Source organism: Dinoponera quadriceps, unplaced genomic scaffold, assembly GCF_001313825.1.
Source record: "Dinoponera quadriceps isolate SergipeBrazil2010 unplaced genomic scaffold, ASM131382v1 scaffold1115, whole genome shotgun sequence".
NCBI classification, from domain to species: Eukaryota; Metazoa; Arthropoda; class Insecta; order Hymenoptera; family Formicidae; genus Dinoponera; species Dinoponera quadriceps.
In genome coordinates this window covers 331678-350884 of record NW_014555233.1, presented here as the reverse complement: position 1 = coordinate 350884, position 19207 = coordinate 331678, and the positions used below count along the sequence as shown (strand labels likewise).

Below are 19207 nucleotides of genomic sequence, written 5' to 3'. Positions count from 1 at the left end.
GAAAAACTGATGGGAAATTAAACTAATAATCTCCGATAGAGCACTGATATTTACTAATATAGTCGTTTATAGGGAAGAGATTCTTCCAATTTACAACTATCGATAATTTCCTTAAACGAAGAGAGAAATTTTATAGAACTTAGGCCTAATCTCTGAGACGAGTATAATCTAAATACACTTGAATAATGTATGAACTCGTAATATTATATGGAAAATATTTCTAATCTTTCAACAGTATATAAGATGGATAAAATCAACATTAATAGTAGAACTAAAAAGCAAAACGCGTGCTCGTCGCAAATAAAAGCTGTTTCTGTTACAAGTCGATGTAAAAATTAATTTCGTGTTTTTTCGTGTGATAATTTAGAAATTATAGACATTTTGTGTGTAACTCTTCACTTAGAACGTAGAATCTGTTACGTTTATCACTTCGTTGATATCTAAGTTGAGAGTGTTCGCATATGTTTTTATAATTAGTGTTACAATAGAACATGTCACATGCATAGTACTTTTAACAGAGTAACAAAGAGACATTTACTGTAACACAATTAAAATTCGCCTGATGTCTTATATACATGTATCTTCAGCGTGTGACTCGCGTGTATCAAAGTATTCTGTTTTTAAAGAATTTTACGTTGTGACATTTATAAATTATAAATATTTCTTATTAGATGGAGGAATAAAATCAAAATTGCTACAAGTATATAACGTACATTCATTTACAGATATTTAATTTAAAAAATCTAAATATCTCACTCCTTAGCTGTTTTTCTACTTGGAGCACCTGAAATCCATATTATCTTTTTAAAATTCAAAACAAATTGTTTTTATATAAAGAGAAGAACATTGATTCCCTGAACCGATGGGGAAATCCATACGAATGAAAGTTGAATGTCAGAACGAGTATTTTTTTTTATTTTCACCTAAACACTTATATTTATCATCGTTGGGAGCACGTGAGCTTATAATAATTCAATTCCGAATTGATCATTTTAACTGCCCTTTTCTCACCCACAACTCTAATAAGTTCATAGCAATCAAACTTGTTGTATATAACGGCTACCGACGTGTTGTAATGATAGACGCCACGAAGCTTCTGATAATCCACCGACATCAGATTACATATCTCGCTGTAGAATTGCGGGAAAATGGGCAGTTGATAGAATATGATATGCCGGATACCCTTTATCTTAAGCCTGCGGTGAAAGTGAAAGCGTTCCGTGTAAAGAAGGAAGTGCACGTCACCGTGGAAGAACATGTCCCTCGCTTTGGCAACTTTCGCGTCCTCCGTGTATTCGCATATCTGCGTAAAGCTCAGTTCCTCCTTCATCATGTGGTAGCGCAACGACACGAAGTCGTAATAGGACGGCACAAAGATTAACGTGTGATTCTTGTACACGGCATCCTTGTATTGTGGCAGCACCTTCTTCAAGAAGAACTCCATTCTGCCGTTGATAGCCTGCACACGATCGGACGCGTCGAACTTGTGGAATTCCTGCTGAACCGTGATGTCCACGTCGCAAATCGAGCCTGGCTCCACCGGATTCGCGACTCTTACTCTACCAGCGTAGTTGAAGCAAGTCTTCTTCAACGCCCCGTCTATGTGCGCCAACTCCATAGCGGAGAAGATCAACGTCTGCCTGTAGTACTTGGTCCAGCCGTTCACGCACCAGCTTCTCAGGCGAAAAATGTCCGTGTCGTGCATCTGCTTGGGCTGCAGATTCAGATGCTTCAAGACGTGGTGCAAGTGATCCCAGTTCTGCATGGTGATCAGATCGATCTGGTCCATAATCAATACCTCTACGGACGCCAGAAAATCGTAGTCTCTCTCCGCCTCGCCTTCCACGCCTATCAATTGTCTGAGACCCAATGGCGAGGCGATTATAATGTCCGAAGAATAGAACTTGCTGTATAATTTGAGCGTCTTTTTGGTGATGGCTATACCTATCTTGAACTTGTCGTCAATGTTACCCTGGAAGGTCAGCTCATAATCATTCGGCTTAGGATTTTTCTTGGGCATCGCCAAATCGTTCCCGGTAAAATCCTCCATAAATCGTAGCTTGTTCATGACGGAGCCACCTTTGACCTCTCCGATTAAAATTGAGATTAACATCTCGACTATCTTCAAGCAAGAATGCCTAAATGGCACTATCATGAGCACCTTAGGCCTCACTACACCCTGATCTCTGTATTCGTCCGGGACTGACCCATCAGATTTTGCTATCTTCGTGTTATGATGCAATATCTTTGTTCTAGTCTTTAACACGTGATTGATCGCATGTAGACAATACACGAATCGTATCTGATTGGCATTTGAGAAGTTTCTCTCTGGATAATATAAATCTTGATAATTATTTATTATCGAAAATAATTCTCGCTGAAGAGGGGTCAAAGATGAAGGATTAATTTCAGCGTTGTCCTTGGCGTCTCCTTTTACGCGATTAGCTTTAGCAAGATTATTCTGAATCTGCGATTTTACATGCAATTTGTCCCAGTCGACGACTTTGATCAAACATGGAATTTTGCCGTAGCTTGCATATTTTTTATCTTCATCCAGAAGTTTGGTCCCACCCTCCTTATTCTCATTATCCAGATTAGGTTTCGGAATTTCACATATCAGATTTCCAAGTGTGGGCCACGACAACTTTGTCTTTTCTATAGTCTGCGGTGTTGTGCTAACTGTATTGTAAAGTTTATCGTCCATATCATTGCGCAAATGTATAGAAAATGGATCTCTTAATTGACCAGCGTCTTCCTGAGCAGTCTCGATATCCTCTTCATCATCTTCTTTCACTTGGACCTCGATCTCTTTGCTTTCTTCCTCATTTTCTTCCTGTTCTCTTCTTTTTGATCTTTTTATTCTCTGACCTTGGGGAGATTCTTCACTGTTTGTTCCAGATTCTTCGTTAACCTCTTCTTCTTCTGTATTACTCTCAACTTCATCCTGTATATCAGTTGGTTCATCAGAACTCTCACTTTCTGAACTAATTGCCTGCGGCTCTTTATAATCTGGAAATGTTGCTAACAAATCTTCTATAGGGTCTTCTTCGGAACTGTCATATTCCGTGATCTGTGAGAGACGTGCTCTTGCTGCCTCCTGGTCTGCTATTTGCCTGCGAGCTTCAAGCTCCTTGTTTCTCTCCTCGCGTTCTTTGATGTAAGACGCTGTTCTAAAATCAAATTTTTCCTTCTTCGGTTTTGGCAGACGTTTGTTGCGTCCATCGAATTTTCTTTTACCAACCGGACGCTTTCCTGGTGCCATTGAAACGATTTAATTAATCCAGTCTGTACAAAGAACGCTGTTACCAAATCGACGATGTACCGCTTATGCGACTAAAATAATTAGAATTGTTGGTTGGATGATAATACAGATTTATTATTAGATTTTCAGATTAAACTTTCAACTCTTAGGCTTACGTTTTATCAGCCCATCAAGTTGGAGTTTGCTTGGCAGACGATCAACCGCATGCTTCTATTAGTTTTCACATTCGATGTCTTTTCCTTCTCTCAATGAATATATCCTTCGAAATACGATATCACTATTTTTCCGTCACTTGTTCTCTTCCTTTCAAGTTGAGTTTTTATTTACGTCTTTACGTATTTACATAAATTACGTATCTTTCTCTTCGAGTAACACTATTTCGCTTTTACACGTGCATCGTTCTCAAGCAGGACAAGGTTATGTCGCGTTGAACCATGCGGAATTGTTTGGTTAGGTTTGGAATAGTTTTATTTCTCCACACACTCTAATCTGTCGCGCTGAACGCACGCGCGAGTAGCACGAGAGTACAAAATCGCAGGTGAAAAAAAAACAAATCTAGTTACCACTATTTTCGATTGTCGCCTGATACGAGAATTCATTCGAAATATTAGGTATCGTTATCAATATATTGCAGAAAACAATTTCTGAAATTGATCTCAAATCCATAGACTAATCTGGTTTTACCGTAACTCTTAATTTCGGGAAATGCTCTTTGCCCGAAAATATTTCGGAGAAATCAGTCGTTTCATATACAGAAAGCCATGATCGGGGCGTACGGTTCGAAACGTAAAATCCGGATAATCCACTATAATATCCAAAATCGGGACATAAGACATTTTAAAGACATCTTTAGGACGTCTCTAAGACGTGTTATAAGAGTCTTTTATGACATCTTAAAGACGTCTTACATTCCGATTTTAGACATTATGCTGTCTAGGAAGCATTGCATTATCTATCGCATTATTTATTGTCATCTATCGACTTACCGACTTTTCTCTCGGCGAGTGAAAAGTGGAGGATGCACGGCAATTCACTCTCGACGCTGCTGACTGCCCAATCCGCGAGATATTCACTCTCCGCGACTGTCCAATGATGCTTCGTCGTAATACCCGCGCGAAACTCACTTTCGGCACTCCTGGCAAGTCAAATCGCGAGAAACAATTTTTCAAAGCCGAACTGTTATACCGTACGTTTCATCGACTGTTATACCGTACTTTCGATCGACTGAAACCGCAGCGGTTGAGATACTCGAAATTACAGGACACGCCGCGAACTTCACTCGATACTGCCGGTTAACCGCCTTGCGAGATACTTTGGCGAGTTCACCTTCGGTGGCCGTTTAACTTATACACACGCGCGAAACTGCCCGAACACGCGATACTTACTTGCGGCAACCCCGGCATGGTCATTCGAGAGCGGAATTCACGCGAAACTCACGTTCGGTGAGGCGATGTCGCGAAATATACGGGACTACTTCGCGAAACCATCTCGCGCGCCATACTTCGTCCCGCGACTGATTTACATATGGCGGCGATCGAGATTCTCGAAATACATCCTTCGATATCGATATATATCGATGTGCATACATCGATCTATCGCTCGATAGAGTGCGTGTCGGGCGCATGAGAGTCCGATTACCATTCGCGTTTATATTTATGAAAAATCGCGTGATCCTCCAAGTACGCAGGATGAAACACACGAAACGACAGTAACGGTAACAACTGTAATACAGTTGGACTTAATTAACGTTAACAAAATTAATTACAACGTTCTACCGATTGTCTGCCTCGCAATTCTTATATTACGCAAGCTATATTTTCGTTGTGATCTCCTATTCACCCAAGATCGTAAAACGCGATGTAAAAATGACTGTGGTCGCCTTCTCGAGAGAGAGGCAGGAAAATGGAGGCGAGCGAGAAAAACTCGCTCGGCAATTTATTTAGAAGGTGAGTCCGGAGCGATGATCGAGCGGGGAACGTCGAAGGCAACGCGGAAGGAAAGGGGCGCGCACGGGAAGCAGGAAAGAGCGGTTGAAATTAATTGACCCTTTGCTCGGTTGTTTACAAAATATCCGGTCTCCGACGAAGCTCGCGGGTCGCTATATCGAGACGGACGGTCGACTGCGCGCGTCGGCGAAGCCGCGGCCGCCAGTGCCGTACGAAGGCAAATGCCTGGAGAACACACGTTGAATATCGCAGTGAAAATTTTCCAACATTTTTTGCTTCATCGTTCTCCAGCCGAAAGCTCGAAGAGGAATGAACCAGAGCGAACGACTCTCTCCCAGAGGCACAACTTCGCAATTATTTGCCATCGGTACCGTCAACGAGCGTCCGTGTAAAGTTCCCGTGAACGTTCCCCGAATGTACGAACGCTCCGTGGGGGACAGATGGGCGAAAATAAAGTGAAAAAATCAATCCCGTCGGGGTGAATAGTTAATGTTAAAAAAACGTAGCGACGCCTTGATCGCGTGGGGCGCCAGCGATCTCGATGCGATCTTGACAGCGCGAGCTGCCGCCGCTCGGTAAACGCACACCACACGCAGGCAGTTTCATTATAGTACTTCAGGTGCTTCTCACCGTGCTCTCGCACTACGGAGCGGTGTGTGAAAGAGAGAGAGAGGGGGAAGAGAGGGGAGGAAGGGAGAGAAAGAGAGCGAGAGCGAGTGAAAGAGAGAGAAGGGGGAGTCAGCCCAGCCAAGCAGCCGGCGGCGAGTCGCAAAAGACAGTACTCGACGTTCGGCGGTTTTTCGTACGGGTCCGGTGGCCACGACGATCGTGGCCGTAGGAAGCCGGCGGCCGACGGAGCCCGCCTTCCTGGTTCGCGCGCGTCAAGCGCTGCCCGCCTGCCGCACGGGCAATAGGAGCGAAGGGAGTCGCACGCGAGACTGGCGAGAGAGGCGAACGGCGATCGGGCAGGCAGGCGGACAGACAGACAGTCGGTCGGTCGGTTGGTCGGTCGAACGAACGGTCGGGCTAACAGCGCGCTATCAGTGGGTACATCGGCGGCGGTGGGCTAGGAAAGATCGCGGCCTACGAACGATTCTCCCGTGTCTGATGAGCTCCTCCGTCGCGCCGCTGCTGGTGGTAAGATGGCTGTGCAGTTGGACGGAGGAGGGAAGGAGGACCTGAAAACACAATTCGTCACGCGGGAGGGCACGTACAAGCTGATGACTCTGTCGGAGTACTCGAGACCGAACCGGGTCGGCTACACTAACAGCCAGGGCAGCGCGTCCGTCAGGGTGTCGTTCGTCACGCTGCCAGACCCAGCGGACCCTACGGGCGCGCAAGGCCTCGGTGACCGAATGTGCTTCAACTTCGGCAAGGAGCTCTACGTCTACGTCTATCGAGGCGTCAAGAAGGTAAGCCCGACGACATGCTCGCGGGAATGATTACGGGGACGTCGAAGAGGAGGAGGTGGACGACGACGGTGATGACAGTGACAGTGACAACGACGATGACGTGCCGCCCAGATGGGCTTTTCCCGGTCATACGGAACGTTGTCGAGAAACCTAACCTCTCAGCTGGCCGAAGTGTCGCCGTGAAGACTCCATCTTTGCGGTTCGTTACCACGCCTTACACGAGGACATCGTCTCCGCGACGGCGTGCGCGAGACGTACGTCGACAGTGGGGTCGATCACGCGCGCCAATTATCGCTGCTTTCCTATTGCGCGGAAACGTCGAGCTGACGTTTTTCAGAAGCGTTCCAGACGCACTTCCCCGTAATCACCTTACTATGAATGGATGATTTGCGTCTTTGCGTATTCGTACCAACTTCGTTTACGCATGTATACGCACGAGACGTTAATACGTTCGCTACCATCGTCTCTACTTTGGAAAATCGCCCCCGTAGAACACCCTGTATTTTTTTACGTAACAAGTGTAAACAAACGTAATTTGTTTATGTGGACATAGAATGCAAAATTATTGCTGTCATACAGTGTGTGTGTATGTATGTGTGTATGTATGTGTGTGTGTGACGTTGGTCCCTCGCGAGAGATCGATGCGTCATACGTGTGTGTGACGCTGGTAACGGACGTATTAAAGATCGTTGAAATGACAATGCAATTTGTTACTCATTCACTTGTTATAAAGTCCTTTTTAGAGAATCGCACATTATAACAGGAGGCGTTTTTTTCTTATCTCGGAAAAGTTTCAGAAATAAAAGCGCTTGCTTGCTTCTGCAAATGAACTTTGTTAGTAAAAGATCGAAACGGACTAATTTATCATACATCTCATCTGATCTTCATCGAGGAAGTATGAGACAGGCTATTGCATCCTTAAAATATTTCAGGCTGTGGACTTGAACAAACCAGTGGATAAAAAGTTATACAAGGGAACCAATCCGACCTGCCACAATTTTAATCAAACAACAGCGACAGCGGACAGTGCTCCATTGCTGGTGGGATTTTCCACAGGGCAGATACAGCTGATCGATCCAATAAAAAAGGAACTCAGCAAGTTGTACAATGAAGACGTACGTAGAAATCAATGTAGCACAAATTACAAATTACTCTCCCGTACGCCTTGTCCTTGAGAGAACCTGGTTTCACATAAGCACGTTAGAGCTAGAGTCTGAAGAAACTTTACGGCTTTCCGTATTATCTGCAAGAATTAGTTTACGATGAGATAAAAAGTAATCTGATAGATCAAACAGCGTTCTCCGCGCTGGTAGTATGTCACCATAGTTTTCTAGAGATACACGCGAATGCTGTCAGCACTTATCCAATGACTCCGCACGAGTGTTATCTTATTGAAACATGATAAAGTGGGAAATTAATAGTAGTTGAGCATTAGTGCCTGATGCTATTCATCGCATCCCGGCGTGCTTGTAGTTAACATTTAACGGCGTCGCCCAGGATACTTTGCCCCGGTGGGCCCACGCTAATGCAATTATAACTCAATCGAATAATTAGGCTCAACGAGCAACATTACATAACTTTGCACCATCTTCCCGCGACGAGTCACGGAACGCACTCTGTCGCTGGAACAATCGTGCTGCCTGTTTTGAATACGAATGTTCGGACGAGCGAATAATTTCATTAGCGAAGATTGCCGTGTAAATTCATAATAAATAGAGGGTTAACGAGAATGGAAGTTTAAGAGAAACAGTAAATTCTTCGACAATACTAACACGTTAGGACATATAAGTGAGAGAGAGAGAGAATGTTTTTCAGTGTAATAAGGAACGTTCACATTTCAGAGGCTGATCGACAAGAGCAAGGTGACGTGCATAAAATGGGTTCCCGGCTCGAACAATCTGTTCCTGGTGTCCCACAGCTCCGGTCAGCTTTACCTCTATAACGAAGAGCTCCTTTGCGGCACCACCGCGCCGCATTATCAGTCGTTCAAGTCTGGAGACGGATACGCCATATACACCTGCAAGACCAAATCCACTAGGAACCCTCTGTATCGGTGGGTGATAGGCGCGGAGGGTTGTTGTATAAACGAGTTTGCCTTCAGCCCGTGCGGCACGAACTTGGCGGTAGTGTCCCAGGATGGGTTCCTACGCGTGTTCCAATACAACACCATGGAGCTAGTCGGCTCGGCGAGGAGTTACTTCGGCGGCTTCTTGTGCGTATGCTGGTCGCCGGACGGACGTTACGTGGTTGTCGGCGGCGAGGACGACCTGGTGACCATCTGGAGCTTCCACGAGAAGCGCGTAGTGGCGCGGGGACAAGGTCACCACAGTTGGGTGAGCGTGGTCGCCTTCGACCCGTACACGACGTCGTACGGGGACCACGATCCCGACTTCAGCGGCTCGGACGACGAGACGATGCCGCACAGCAATCACAATCACTTTCACGAGAAGTCGAACCGCCTGTCCACGACCTCGCAGAGCGGCGGCGTGCACTCGAACCGGAACTCGTGCGGCTCCGAGCTGAGGATGTCGGGCGGTACGTGCTACAGGTTAGGCAGCGTTTCTCAGGACACCCAGCTGTGTCTGTGGGACATCACGGAGGACGTGCTGAGGCAGCCGGTGTGCGCTAAGCAGAGACCCTCGGTAGCGGGCGGCAGCGCCTTGTCCGCATCCGGCACGTTCAACAGTGGCAACGGCACGACAACGGCGACGGGTGGGACGACGACGGCGAACCATCACTCGAACAATGCTAAACATAATAACTCGAATAACGTAAACTCGAAGGAGAGCGTGAGTGGTAATAACGAGACTAGTAACAATAGCACGAGCACGAACGCCGCGGTAGCGACGGTGAACTCACTGACGCAGAGGCTAGCGGGTCTTGGCTTCGGCGAGCGTAAGGGTGATAATCACAAGAGAAACTTTAGCCTCACTATGCGCGGCGCGACGGGTGCAGCGACGACGACGGCGACGGCGGCGGCCAACAGCACGGTCGTGCAGAACAGTGGTGGCGACAAGACCTCGAGCATCAACGCGAACACGAGTAGTAATCTGAACAGTGTCGGTGGGGCGGGTTTAGTAGGTGGGGCGAATAAAAAGGTTAGTTCCGTGATGGACGATCCCATGAGATTGATAGGGACCGCCTGGTGTCCCAGGTTCGACGAGTGTCCGGTCCTCGAGCCGCTGGTGTGCAAGAAACTGGCGCACGAGAGACTGACCGAGTTAGTGTTTAGGGAAGATTGCTTCGTGACAGCGTGTCAAGACGGATACGTGTACACGTGGGCGAGGCCCGGCCACATGGTAGGTCCTCTCACGATAAGCAGCACTCTGCACAGGCCACACCATCATCATAGCAACAGTCCCTACACAAATATCAATTCCCTGAGATCGAACGATCTCTGATGTAACCCGGTCGGATCGTTTCCGCTCGTCACTGCAACTCGGCCGAATAAAGTCCGTTAGTTTCCGAGGCCCGACTTTGTACATACCGTACGGTGCATCAAGCTAGACAACTCGGCACGGAAAGATCTCTGATCCCGTGGCTGCGTCCCCCCCTCTTGCCGGCCGACGTAGGAGACCTCTTCGGGAAACGAGCGGTTGTGCCGGCTCTAAAGTATTACGGGAGTAACGCACTGCGAACGAATTCGGCATTGCCTTGTTGTTTGATATGACGAGAGATCGCGTTGCTGTTATTTAAGTTTTATACGCTACACAATCAGTATATTTAATATTTCCTGTAGAGAGCCCTTAATCGCGTTTAAGTCTATGACCGTAGAGTGTACACTTGCGTTTGAGTTCTTTTAGTATTGGGAGGTNTTTTTTTTTTTTTTTTTTTTTTTTTTTTTTAGTATTTCCTTCGAGTCTTTGTATTATATTAGGAATTAGCGGAGAGACACGTGGACGGACGATACTATGAGTGAACGAGTCTGTGAGGCGGTGCGCGAAATTGCTCGAGCGCGTTCCAGGAGACTCTTGGACATCGCGTATACTATCTCCTTCGCGCGATGCTCTACTTCTTGCTGATATTTAAATGTCTGATTCATGTGCGGGTTCATAGGACGAGTTAAGCAGGAGAAGGTAGACATTGCATCCGAAAATGGAAAGTGCGGGTGATTTCGAGCATTGGCCTGAGGCGACTATAAGCGATCGTTGGGAAACTGGTGATAGTCAAGGGGGACATTTTTTTACGTGATTATTAATAACGTGTTAATAACGTGAGATGCTTGTCAATCTTTCATTCGTCGTATGGATCATGATAATAAATACAACTGTCGCGAAAAACGTTGCCTTTTGCTCAAGACATTCCATTAGAGATCGGTAAATCCACGACGTTCTCGGAGTTACGGATTTACCTCGAGTGCATGAAATTCGATATAATTTAAATTAGCAGGGTAGAACGCGCGCGTGAATATCAAGGTATTTTTGTTTCTCCTACATACGCACACACGGACAATAAAGTAGACACACACACACACAGATGTAGACACATACGTACACACATACATACATTCACATATATACGTAAACAGAATTGCGTTTTTCTGAAAACAAAAAAGTAACGGACGAGCTTTAACTTATATACTATTTAGATCAACGTCTAATACGTGGTTATATAATGCATGCGTTAAACAAGAAACACTCACGTGTTTGCTTATTAAGGTTCATTCATGGTATAGGCTGTCGTTAATATCTGTGCCTAATCGTCTGGTCAAGATATCTACACGCAATAAATATTGCAAGAATACGCGTTATAGAATAGATACGAATACGACACACACACACACATACACACACACACACATATATATATATATATGTGTGTGTGTGTGTGTATGTATGTATGTATATGTATGTATATGTGTTCGTGTGTGTGTCTGTATGTTTTTGGTTTGCATCTCCTCCTCGAGAGCAATGTTGTTTGAGCTCTTATGAGGTCTCGTGACAGGGCAGGCCCCTTTCATTGAAATCTTCTTTCTATCTCGTGTAAAATGTTATTAGCTTTAGCTTTAGCCGAGAGAGCATAGAGTCAACGAATTACTTAGCCAAACCGTCGTCCCAGACTTTACAATATATAACAAATGCGAGAGAACATTGAAATTCTTTGTTGAAAAAACGACGAATCGCCTTGTTGTACAATAAAGCAAAAAATTTAAACGAACGAGAAAGAGCGAGAGAGAGAGAGAGAGAGGAAGAGACAAAATCGCTGCTTTTGCTTTTCGCTTGAGATTTCGGCAAGTACGATGCAGAATTTCTAGGGAGAGATATATATGTCGCGATGTTTTCAAAGAAAGAAAGAGAGAGAGAGAGAGACGCGTCTGTATAAACATGTACGTAATCACGCGTGATACTTATTTGATCATCTGCGAAGCTCGTACGTAATCGCATGTCTCACTTTTTTTTCGTTTTTTATTTTTTATTTTTTTTTATATATATTGTACTTCTGATGATAGCCGATCCTGTGCCGGGCTCGAATCATTGTGTTCCCTAGCGTTTTGCATAGAGCATTTGTATCACGAACGAAGATATCCCACGCTCACTCCTCCATTCCGCAGCTTCGGCCAAAGGTATGAGGCAACTTTAACGAGTCGCGTAGTTTAGGTGCACGCAATCGGTGCTTCCTTCGCAGATTGATATTGCAATAGGACGGTTGCACAAGTGCTAATCGACGGCTCGAAGAATTCGCTTTGATCGAAGAAGCTCCCGTCGATCCTTGTGCGTCCTCTACAGCATGAGCGCACTAATTCGGTTTGACTTTCCCCGAGGATGTTGCCCACACTCTTGGCCAACGCTGCGAATAGCCAATTATTTACAGAGCCCACACGATAAAATTGGTGACGCGTAGCGTGCGTTGCTTCTTTTATATAGCGCGAAAGTTCCTCTTTTCTTTCTCCCCCTTTTTTGTTTTCTTTATCAATTTCATTTTAATCGGATAATGCTTGCGCTTACTTCTCGAAGCCAACGAAGCATTAATTCTTTTTTCTCACTTTGATCGATCGGAAAGATTAATGTTCTGTACCACGCTTTGGCTGATGCAAGAGAATATCGTGGATGAGACTTCCCTGAGTTGTCGCATGGTACGTATGACTTATCATTTTTTCGTTCGTATTTTGCTTTATTTATCGCTTATGTATCGAACTTGCCACGAGTAGAGAAATAGTACAATCGTTCGCGCGCAGCGATCTCGACGTGACGAGACGCTCATCGGCGGCGCTTCTGAATTTACACTACTGAATTCGCACTGTGCATTCACTCGTTTGCTCTCGCGTACGCACTTTTGCATTCGCACAGGCTCCCCGCCACTTGTCCTCGAAAGGTTTGTGAAGTGGGAGGGGGGGGGGGACGGAGCACAACGGAGAAGCGCCGCTGTACCGTTGTTTGCGCCGTGCGTACACTTTTCGGGGAATAGCGCGCGATACGACTCTCACGTGTCTGATCGGAAGCGCGATTAATCAGCGATGTCGTCGCAGCAACGGACTGATGCCGCTTACGATTTCAGCCGGGAATCGGCCAAGTCGGCGGCGCCCTCCATGTGGTCAGCCCGGCGGAAGGCGGCGGTACCATAGTATAGCCAGAAGCGGACACCGAGGCCGGGCCACGGGATCATCGGGAGTCGTCGTCGCGGGCGTCCGAGGTGCAGTTCCAGGCGACCTATGCACGCCGACGTCATCTGTATTACGTGTGGCCGAGCGAGAGTTACTCCGGCACGGTCTGAGCGGGCGACTTCGACGTCGTCGCCGCTCGGCCGGGAAGTAGACGAGTCCGAATCGACCGAAGAGATTACGTTCGCCGCGAAGCCCACCAGCTGATTTTGGAAGTCGGGGATTTCACACTCCAACCGCGATACATCGCGACGTGAATCGTCTCCGGGTACACGACTGCGTTCGCGCGGCGATCCGAGACCGGATTCAATAACAGCCGTGATCTGCGTGCAACTGCGTGAAACTGATCTGACGATTCCCCGTCCAGATAGGCGGAAATGTTGCTGAATATAATATTTAACGTATGCTTTGCGATGCCATTGCAACAGCACGACGTGTTTCAAACGGGGAGAATCGAGAAATGTCACGAAAGCTCAAAATGTCAGGGGAAAATTTGAAAAAGTCAGGGAAAGATGGGGAGAAACTTGAAGTTTTGAACTTTGCTTGTAACTTTGCGCATAATTTCGCCCATAACTCCCTTAAAATCCTTTCAATTGTATTATTTTCAATACTCATTTATTTTTTGCTGAATGTGCATTCAGGATTATATTATGTTGCTAAACTTTTATTTGTGTTGCTTCTAATAATATAAGCTGCCTTTCCTGCAATCCCTGCTTCTAAAATGCTAAAGTTTGAGATTGCACATTGCTCATGGGAAATTCTCCATTTGTAAAACACGGAAAAGTCAGAGAATTTCAAAATTCATTTTCTATCATAATTCTGTTAAAATATGCTGGTTAAAGAAAAAAATTGACTTGTTATTACCGCAATAATTCCGGGTTAATTACGTTCTCTTTCGAGCAAAATAAACGATAATATTTATGATATCAGAAAATCACAGCAATATTGCCGCAATTTTCACAACATCGGATGACTAATATACTGACAAAATTCTTATGTGAGTGTGCGATTTTCACGTACTTATGTTAGTCCCGGTGAAAACAATATATCAAAATATATCTAAATATGTCTGTCTGGATGGTATCGCAATTATTGGTGCTACATATCGTGTGAGTAATCGTGTTACAGCTGTATTACATGACATGTGACACTATCGATGATTACGTTTGCGGCAGTTGTCACATGGAGAACGGTCGAGTCGATTTTATGTGTTACTAGATCTAAGGTTTGTTTTTGTTCCTGCTCTGGTTGTACTAGTTCAAGAAATGTGCGTTCCGATATTCACCGCCAATACTCTAAATCTATAGTATACGTAACATGAACTATAAATGTGCAATATTGGCAGTGAACGCATATTCCTTGAACTAATACAGGGACAAAAACGAACCTCTGTAATTTTTAACAACAGCCTCGTTAGCGTTACGTTGTCGTTGCGCAGGTATAATATATAACAGAAAATCTGCGCATCGACAAGGTAACGGTAACGACGCTGTCGTTAAAAGTTACAAAATAGGGCTGGTACTGGTCATGTAAACGTAGACTGTGATATCTGTGTACAGATGTTACTGAATCGGTTTCGGGCTATTGTGCGAACATACAGTATATGGTATGAACGCGTGTGTAATTGCCGAGAGTGTAAATATAGAAAGGAAACTCTTCCTTTCCGTAGAAGAGGATCTCTTCCTTTATTCCCGATTGTTTGATCGTGCAAGAGTAATGCGAGCGTGGCGAAGCTCAATGCCCGACCACGAAGATTGGTAGTTGGACGCTCGGCGAAAGACGGATTCCAGCGAAATTCTGTTCGAATCGCCTACACTTCGCGCGAGTCGCGGTTCACGCGCAGCTTAACGCTTAAAGACACATATATATACACACACACACACGTATACACACATATACACATACAGTACTTTCGTTTAGTAAGCCGCTCTTCCGGTGGATATCGTTTCCTCTTCCTCTTTCTTTCCTCTTCGATACTCGTCGCGACGGCGGTACTACGCGGCGGCCTTGCGCTCGCGCGCGCGCCTCTTCCCCAAAAAGATCCGAGTCAGAAGCAATCTCTGTACATATGTATACGTGTGTATGTCTCTGATTGTGACGGACACGTTGCACCATTCCAGAGCAAGTTTCGCTAAACGTCGGGCGCCAGTCTGCGCGCCACCCGGATGAAGCGTTGAAATTTATATAGACCTAAGCCACAAGACGTATCGATCTTAGAAACGAGCGGAAGGATAGTCTACGGATCTCTTATGGCCGTGGAAGTAGGTAGGACACATTCCCACAGATAGAAACTATTTTCTTTCCTCTGTTAATTGATCCACTTTCTTTCTCCCTTCTTTTTATTTATTTCTCTTTCCCTATCTTCTCTCTGTCGTTACGAGTGTGTGACTTGGGTCTCTATCATTCTCAGTGAGCTTCATTCGATCACTTCGAAGGAGGTATTCCACAAGGCGATACTAGTTTTTAATTTATATTTACACGTAAGAGTTATATATATATATTGTATTAGTAAAACGACACACACTCAACACGTTCATTTACCTCGTTATTAGACGTTACCGTCGTCTCTTTCCGACCGCTTTTCTCGTCGATCAGCTTCGATCACAAGCATTCCCGCGCGAGATTCAGGGATTAAATATCTACTATTGTATTTTAGCGCTTCTGGACGAAGCTCGTCGAGATCCTTCTTTTGGCAGCACTTTCCGTTTCTTTGAATTTTTTCCACCTTGGTAGACCACAGTTGTAAGAAGGCTGTAAATATTATTATCGGAAGCTGATGTCTCGCCGGAAAAGGCTCTACGTTCCATCGTCGAAATCAATCACGCCCGGAAAGGCCGCAGCTGCCGTTCGTGACGGGCGTTCCGTATGAACGAATTGTTATGCTCCGTTCCAACGAAGTGAGCCGCATCCAGCGCTTTTTCTAATCCCCGATATTTACAGCTTTTCTCAGATCGGGGTCTATTTAGTTAACATTAGACGGAACTCACGTTACGTTTCATCGTGGACACACGACAGCACATGGTTGCACCATTGCAGAAAATTCGATCGAGATTTTGTCACAGGATGATCAGGTCGACTCTCGACCCACCTCTCTCCCGTTTCGATATTGTTTCCGCTCCCGTCGTTGCACATTGGTCTATCTTGTTACCTTACTTCGAGGCACGACGACACTGTACTATTATTCTAGCAAGTGCAAGCTCGTTAAGGTATGCTGTGATATGTGTGCTATAATACAACAATATCCAAGTCACGAAATGAAAGTCACTTCCAAGTACCGTCATGCACCGAGACGGACGTTCGAACTTCGGGATAACGCAAGCGCTGATTAGTTTCGTAATTATAGGCAACCGAAGCCGGCCTGCGACACACACCAGACTATATAATTCGTCGAACGATTCTGCGAGAAAAGAAACGGAACGATTTCCCAAGGCGAGAGTCGACAGAGATTTATTTGCCGCCGATTGCGAGCCGTCTGTACGTTCGCGCGATCTTCTTCACATTTTTTCGTTTTTCTATCGCCTTTTTCTACTTTTGACGCTACCTCGACAATAATGACATGAGTCGATGAACGATGCTATCACGGTGACGATTCAATACACAGATACAGTTCAGACAGAAATTTCACGTGCCTCGGTTCGAGCATCCGTTTCCTGAAATTTCTCATCGTTCTTCGCGAAAAGAAGGGATTTTCCCCGTTAAATAAACAAATGAATAAGAGAGATCGAGACGCGCGTCGACGGGAAAGAATAATTAGGAATTCGACCACGCGATCCTCGATCTTGGAGATCAGGAATTTTCGCTGAGCGAAAACTTCGCAAAATGAATCTCTATCGACTCTCCCCCCGTTTCGTCCTCTGTTTCGCGGAGGAGACCGCGATCTACAAAGTTCCTATTTCGTAAGCTAAACGGCGAGCTCGCGCCGACAGCGCTCGATTCTTCGGCCGACGATCGATTCTCACGAGGAAATGTTCTCGGCCTTCGCACAGGATGGACAAGCTCGTCGATCGTCAACGTCAGGTCTGAAAGGGTTACATCCCTGAAAGGGTTCTTACGTTAACATGTATCTGAAGTATGTAAGTCGCGTCGAAGCCACGCGATATTTTGTTTCTTCTGGCCACGCGCACATCGAGTCTCCTTTCGGAAGTTCGCGGACGCATTCGTGTTTGCAACCCTCCGAGTGGTAACATATTTTCACTACTTTCGGAGTGGCAACCAAGGTCATTTGTGTCTTCCTCGATTTTTCTCCTCTTGAACTGCTCGGAAGAATCTCCAAAAAATAACCGGAACTTCCTTTACCCTTCTACTTGAACACCACATAACTATTTCGTCAACAATGAATTACTAAACATTTTATTTTTTATGATTTCATTTTGAGATACACTTCTTGTGATGGTCCGGACGCAAATGACCCTGGTCGCCACTCGGAGGATTAATTGATATCTACCACGATCGGCGGAGCCAATTAACGGGAAACTCGTGCACGCAAAACGCTCCTCGTGAATCCGCGCGTAAACAATGTCCCCGGCATGTGTGAAGAACGGGTAATCTCTCTGCATCCGACGTATTGGGACGAAAACACGGAGGACGCGGCAAACACCAATTATCGGTTAATGTAACAATTAATGTTACAATTTCCTGCTCGACAGTGTAACTGTTACATAACACACGCGTCACATTGCATTTGTATTGTTGAGTGAGAAATTATAACATTGATGTTATGTTATACTACTGATTGTCGGAGTTTGCCGGAGAGCAGTTATGACGTAGGTCGTTGAAATCGCGTGTGATAAGTCGCGTTTTTTTTCCCGACAGGTCACACATACACACACACACACACACACACAAGTGACGCTCGGGAACGACTAAAGAACGAGTTCACTTCTCGGACTGTTAGTAACGAGAGACGTGTAATTCGTCGCTAAGTAGAAAATTTCGCGCGAAGTTGTTTCGAAAGGACGTGCATTTTGTTTCCCATTGGGCGATTAATCGCAGCTGCTGGATCCAGCTAGAAATTGTGCGTGAAAAAAGAATTATATATAGGACGTTGTGTCTGTGGAATTATTGCGAGTTCTCGATACAATACGAACAGTCTACTTCATTCGGGTGTATATATATCGAAATTATTTATTTTCTTCTTTTCCCGTTTTGACGCGGAAATATTACATTCATACCCACGCACACACACACACACACACACACGTACACAACAATGGAGAACTTTCGATAGTTTATTCAAAGTAACGTCTCGTTGTACGTGCGAATTACGTGTTCCTCGATAGGAGCGTTTCGAGCGGCGACGAAGGGTGTCACTTTGATTTACTGTTTTGAACTTGGAGCAACCAGTCATTTTACGGCTTGGAAATAGAAGGACACTTCCTTCCGCTTTCATAACTGCGGAAATGATTTCGGTTGTCGGTTCTAGTCTCAAGGTATTGAATTGTACAAATGTAACGAGACGTAATTAACATTGCATAACAATAACCGGTCGGACGCAAATTACGTATTATCATCGATTGTCCGTGAGACGCGCGTTCGATCAGACCTCGTCTGATAGACGCGGACTGTATGACTCCTCTGCGTCTCTTCGATCGCGCGCACGAAAGAAAGAGAAAGCGTGATTAATTCGGATATGATATATTCGGGCATAAATAATAGCGTGACGATTCGCGGCTATTCGGGTTTGGTCCAGCTGTATTACATCCTCACTCACCGAACAAGTAAACGAGTCTAGCGTTTCTCTGGCAGTTTTTTATGAGACCTTTCCATGCAAAGAGCTTTATAGCATCGCGTCAGATCTGTACTGTACTATTCGGCGCATTTCTCTTTGTTTGTTTATAAGCGTGTACATTCTTTGTAATTGTAAATGAAAAAGACATTTCATTGTTAAACGCCTGCCTGTGTCTTTCCCGCAATACATCTCCCTCCCCCCTCTCTGCCTCCCTCTTCTTTCAGGAACGTTACTTGTTGGCGCGGACTGAACTGGTGAGTC

At 45.4% G+C, this 19207-nt stretch overlaps 2 protein-coding genes across 5 annotated transcripts; one reads left to right on the top strand and one right to left on the bottom strand.

The window, feature by feature from the left end:
• Positions 1-33: 33 nt before the first annotated feature.
• LOC106743613 (digestive organ expansion factor homolog) lies at positions 34-3694 on the bottom strand. The gene is made up of 2 exons (XM_014617615.1): positions 3418-3694; positions 34-3333 (listed from the first exon to the last, which is right to left on the bottom strand). Exon 2 carries the CDS (start codon positions 3260-3262, stop codon positions 941-943), a length of 2322 nt encoding a protein of 773 aa, XP_014473101.1. The 5' UTR covers positions 3263-3333; positions 3418-3694; the 3' UTR covers positions 34-940.
• Positions 3695-5567: 1873 nt separating this feature from the next.
• Positions 5568-19106, top strand: LOC106743615 (WD repeat-containing protein 20). 4 transcript variants are annotated; one of them, XM_014617619.1, is made up of 5 exons: positions 5568-6620; positions 7553-7735; positions 8462-9919; positions 12621-12693; positions 13116-13186. In XM_014617619.1, exons 1-4 carry the CDS (start codon positions 6351-6353, stop codon positions 12669-12671), a joined length of 1962 nt encoding a protein of 653 aa, XP_014473105.1. In that variant the 5' UTR covers positions 5568-6350; the 3' UTR covers positions 12672-12693; positions 13116-13186. The 4 variants fall into 4 exon arrangements, with proteins under 4 accessions (XP_014473105.1, XP_014473103.1, XP_014473104.1 ...); XM_014617617.1 differs by lacking the exon at positions 12621-12693 and having other exon boundaries at positions 13116-19106; XM_014617618.1 differs by lacking the exon at positions 13116-13186 and having other exon boundaries at positions 12621-13106.
• Positions 19107-19207: the final 101 nt, after the last annotated feature.

What these genes read in the sequence shown, in the direction of transcription:
- LOC106743615 (XM_014617616.1), top strand. Translation starts at nt 6,351, where the DNA reads ATGGCTGTGCAGTTGGACGGAGGAGGGAAGGAGGACCTGAAAACACAA. An exon ending in TCTATCGAGGCGTCAAGAAG is followed by an intron (nt 6,621 to 7,552) that starts GTAAGCCCGACG and finishes AAAATATTTCAG; the next exon opens with GCTGTGGACTTGAACAAACC. An exon ending in GCAAGTTGTACAATGAAGAC is followed by an intron (nt 7,736 to 8,461) that starts GTACGTAGAAAT and finishes TTCACATTTCAG; the next exon opens with AGGCTGATCGACAAGAGCAA.
- LOC106743613 (XM_014617615.1), bottom strand. Translation starts at nt 3,262, where the DNA reads ATGGCACCAGGAAAGCGTCCGGTTGGTAAAAGAAAATTCGATGGACGC.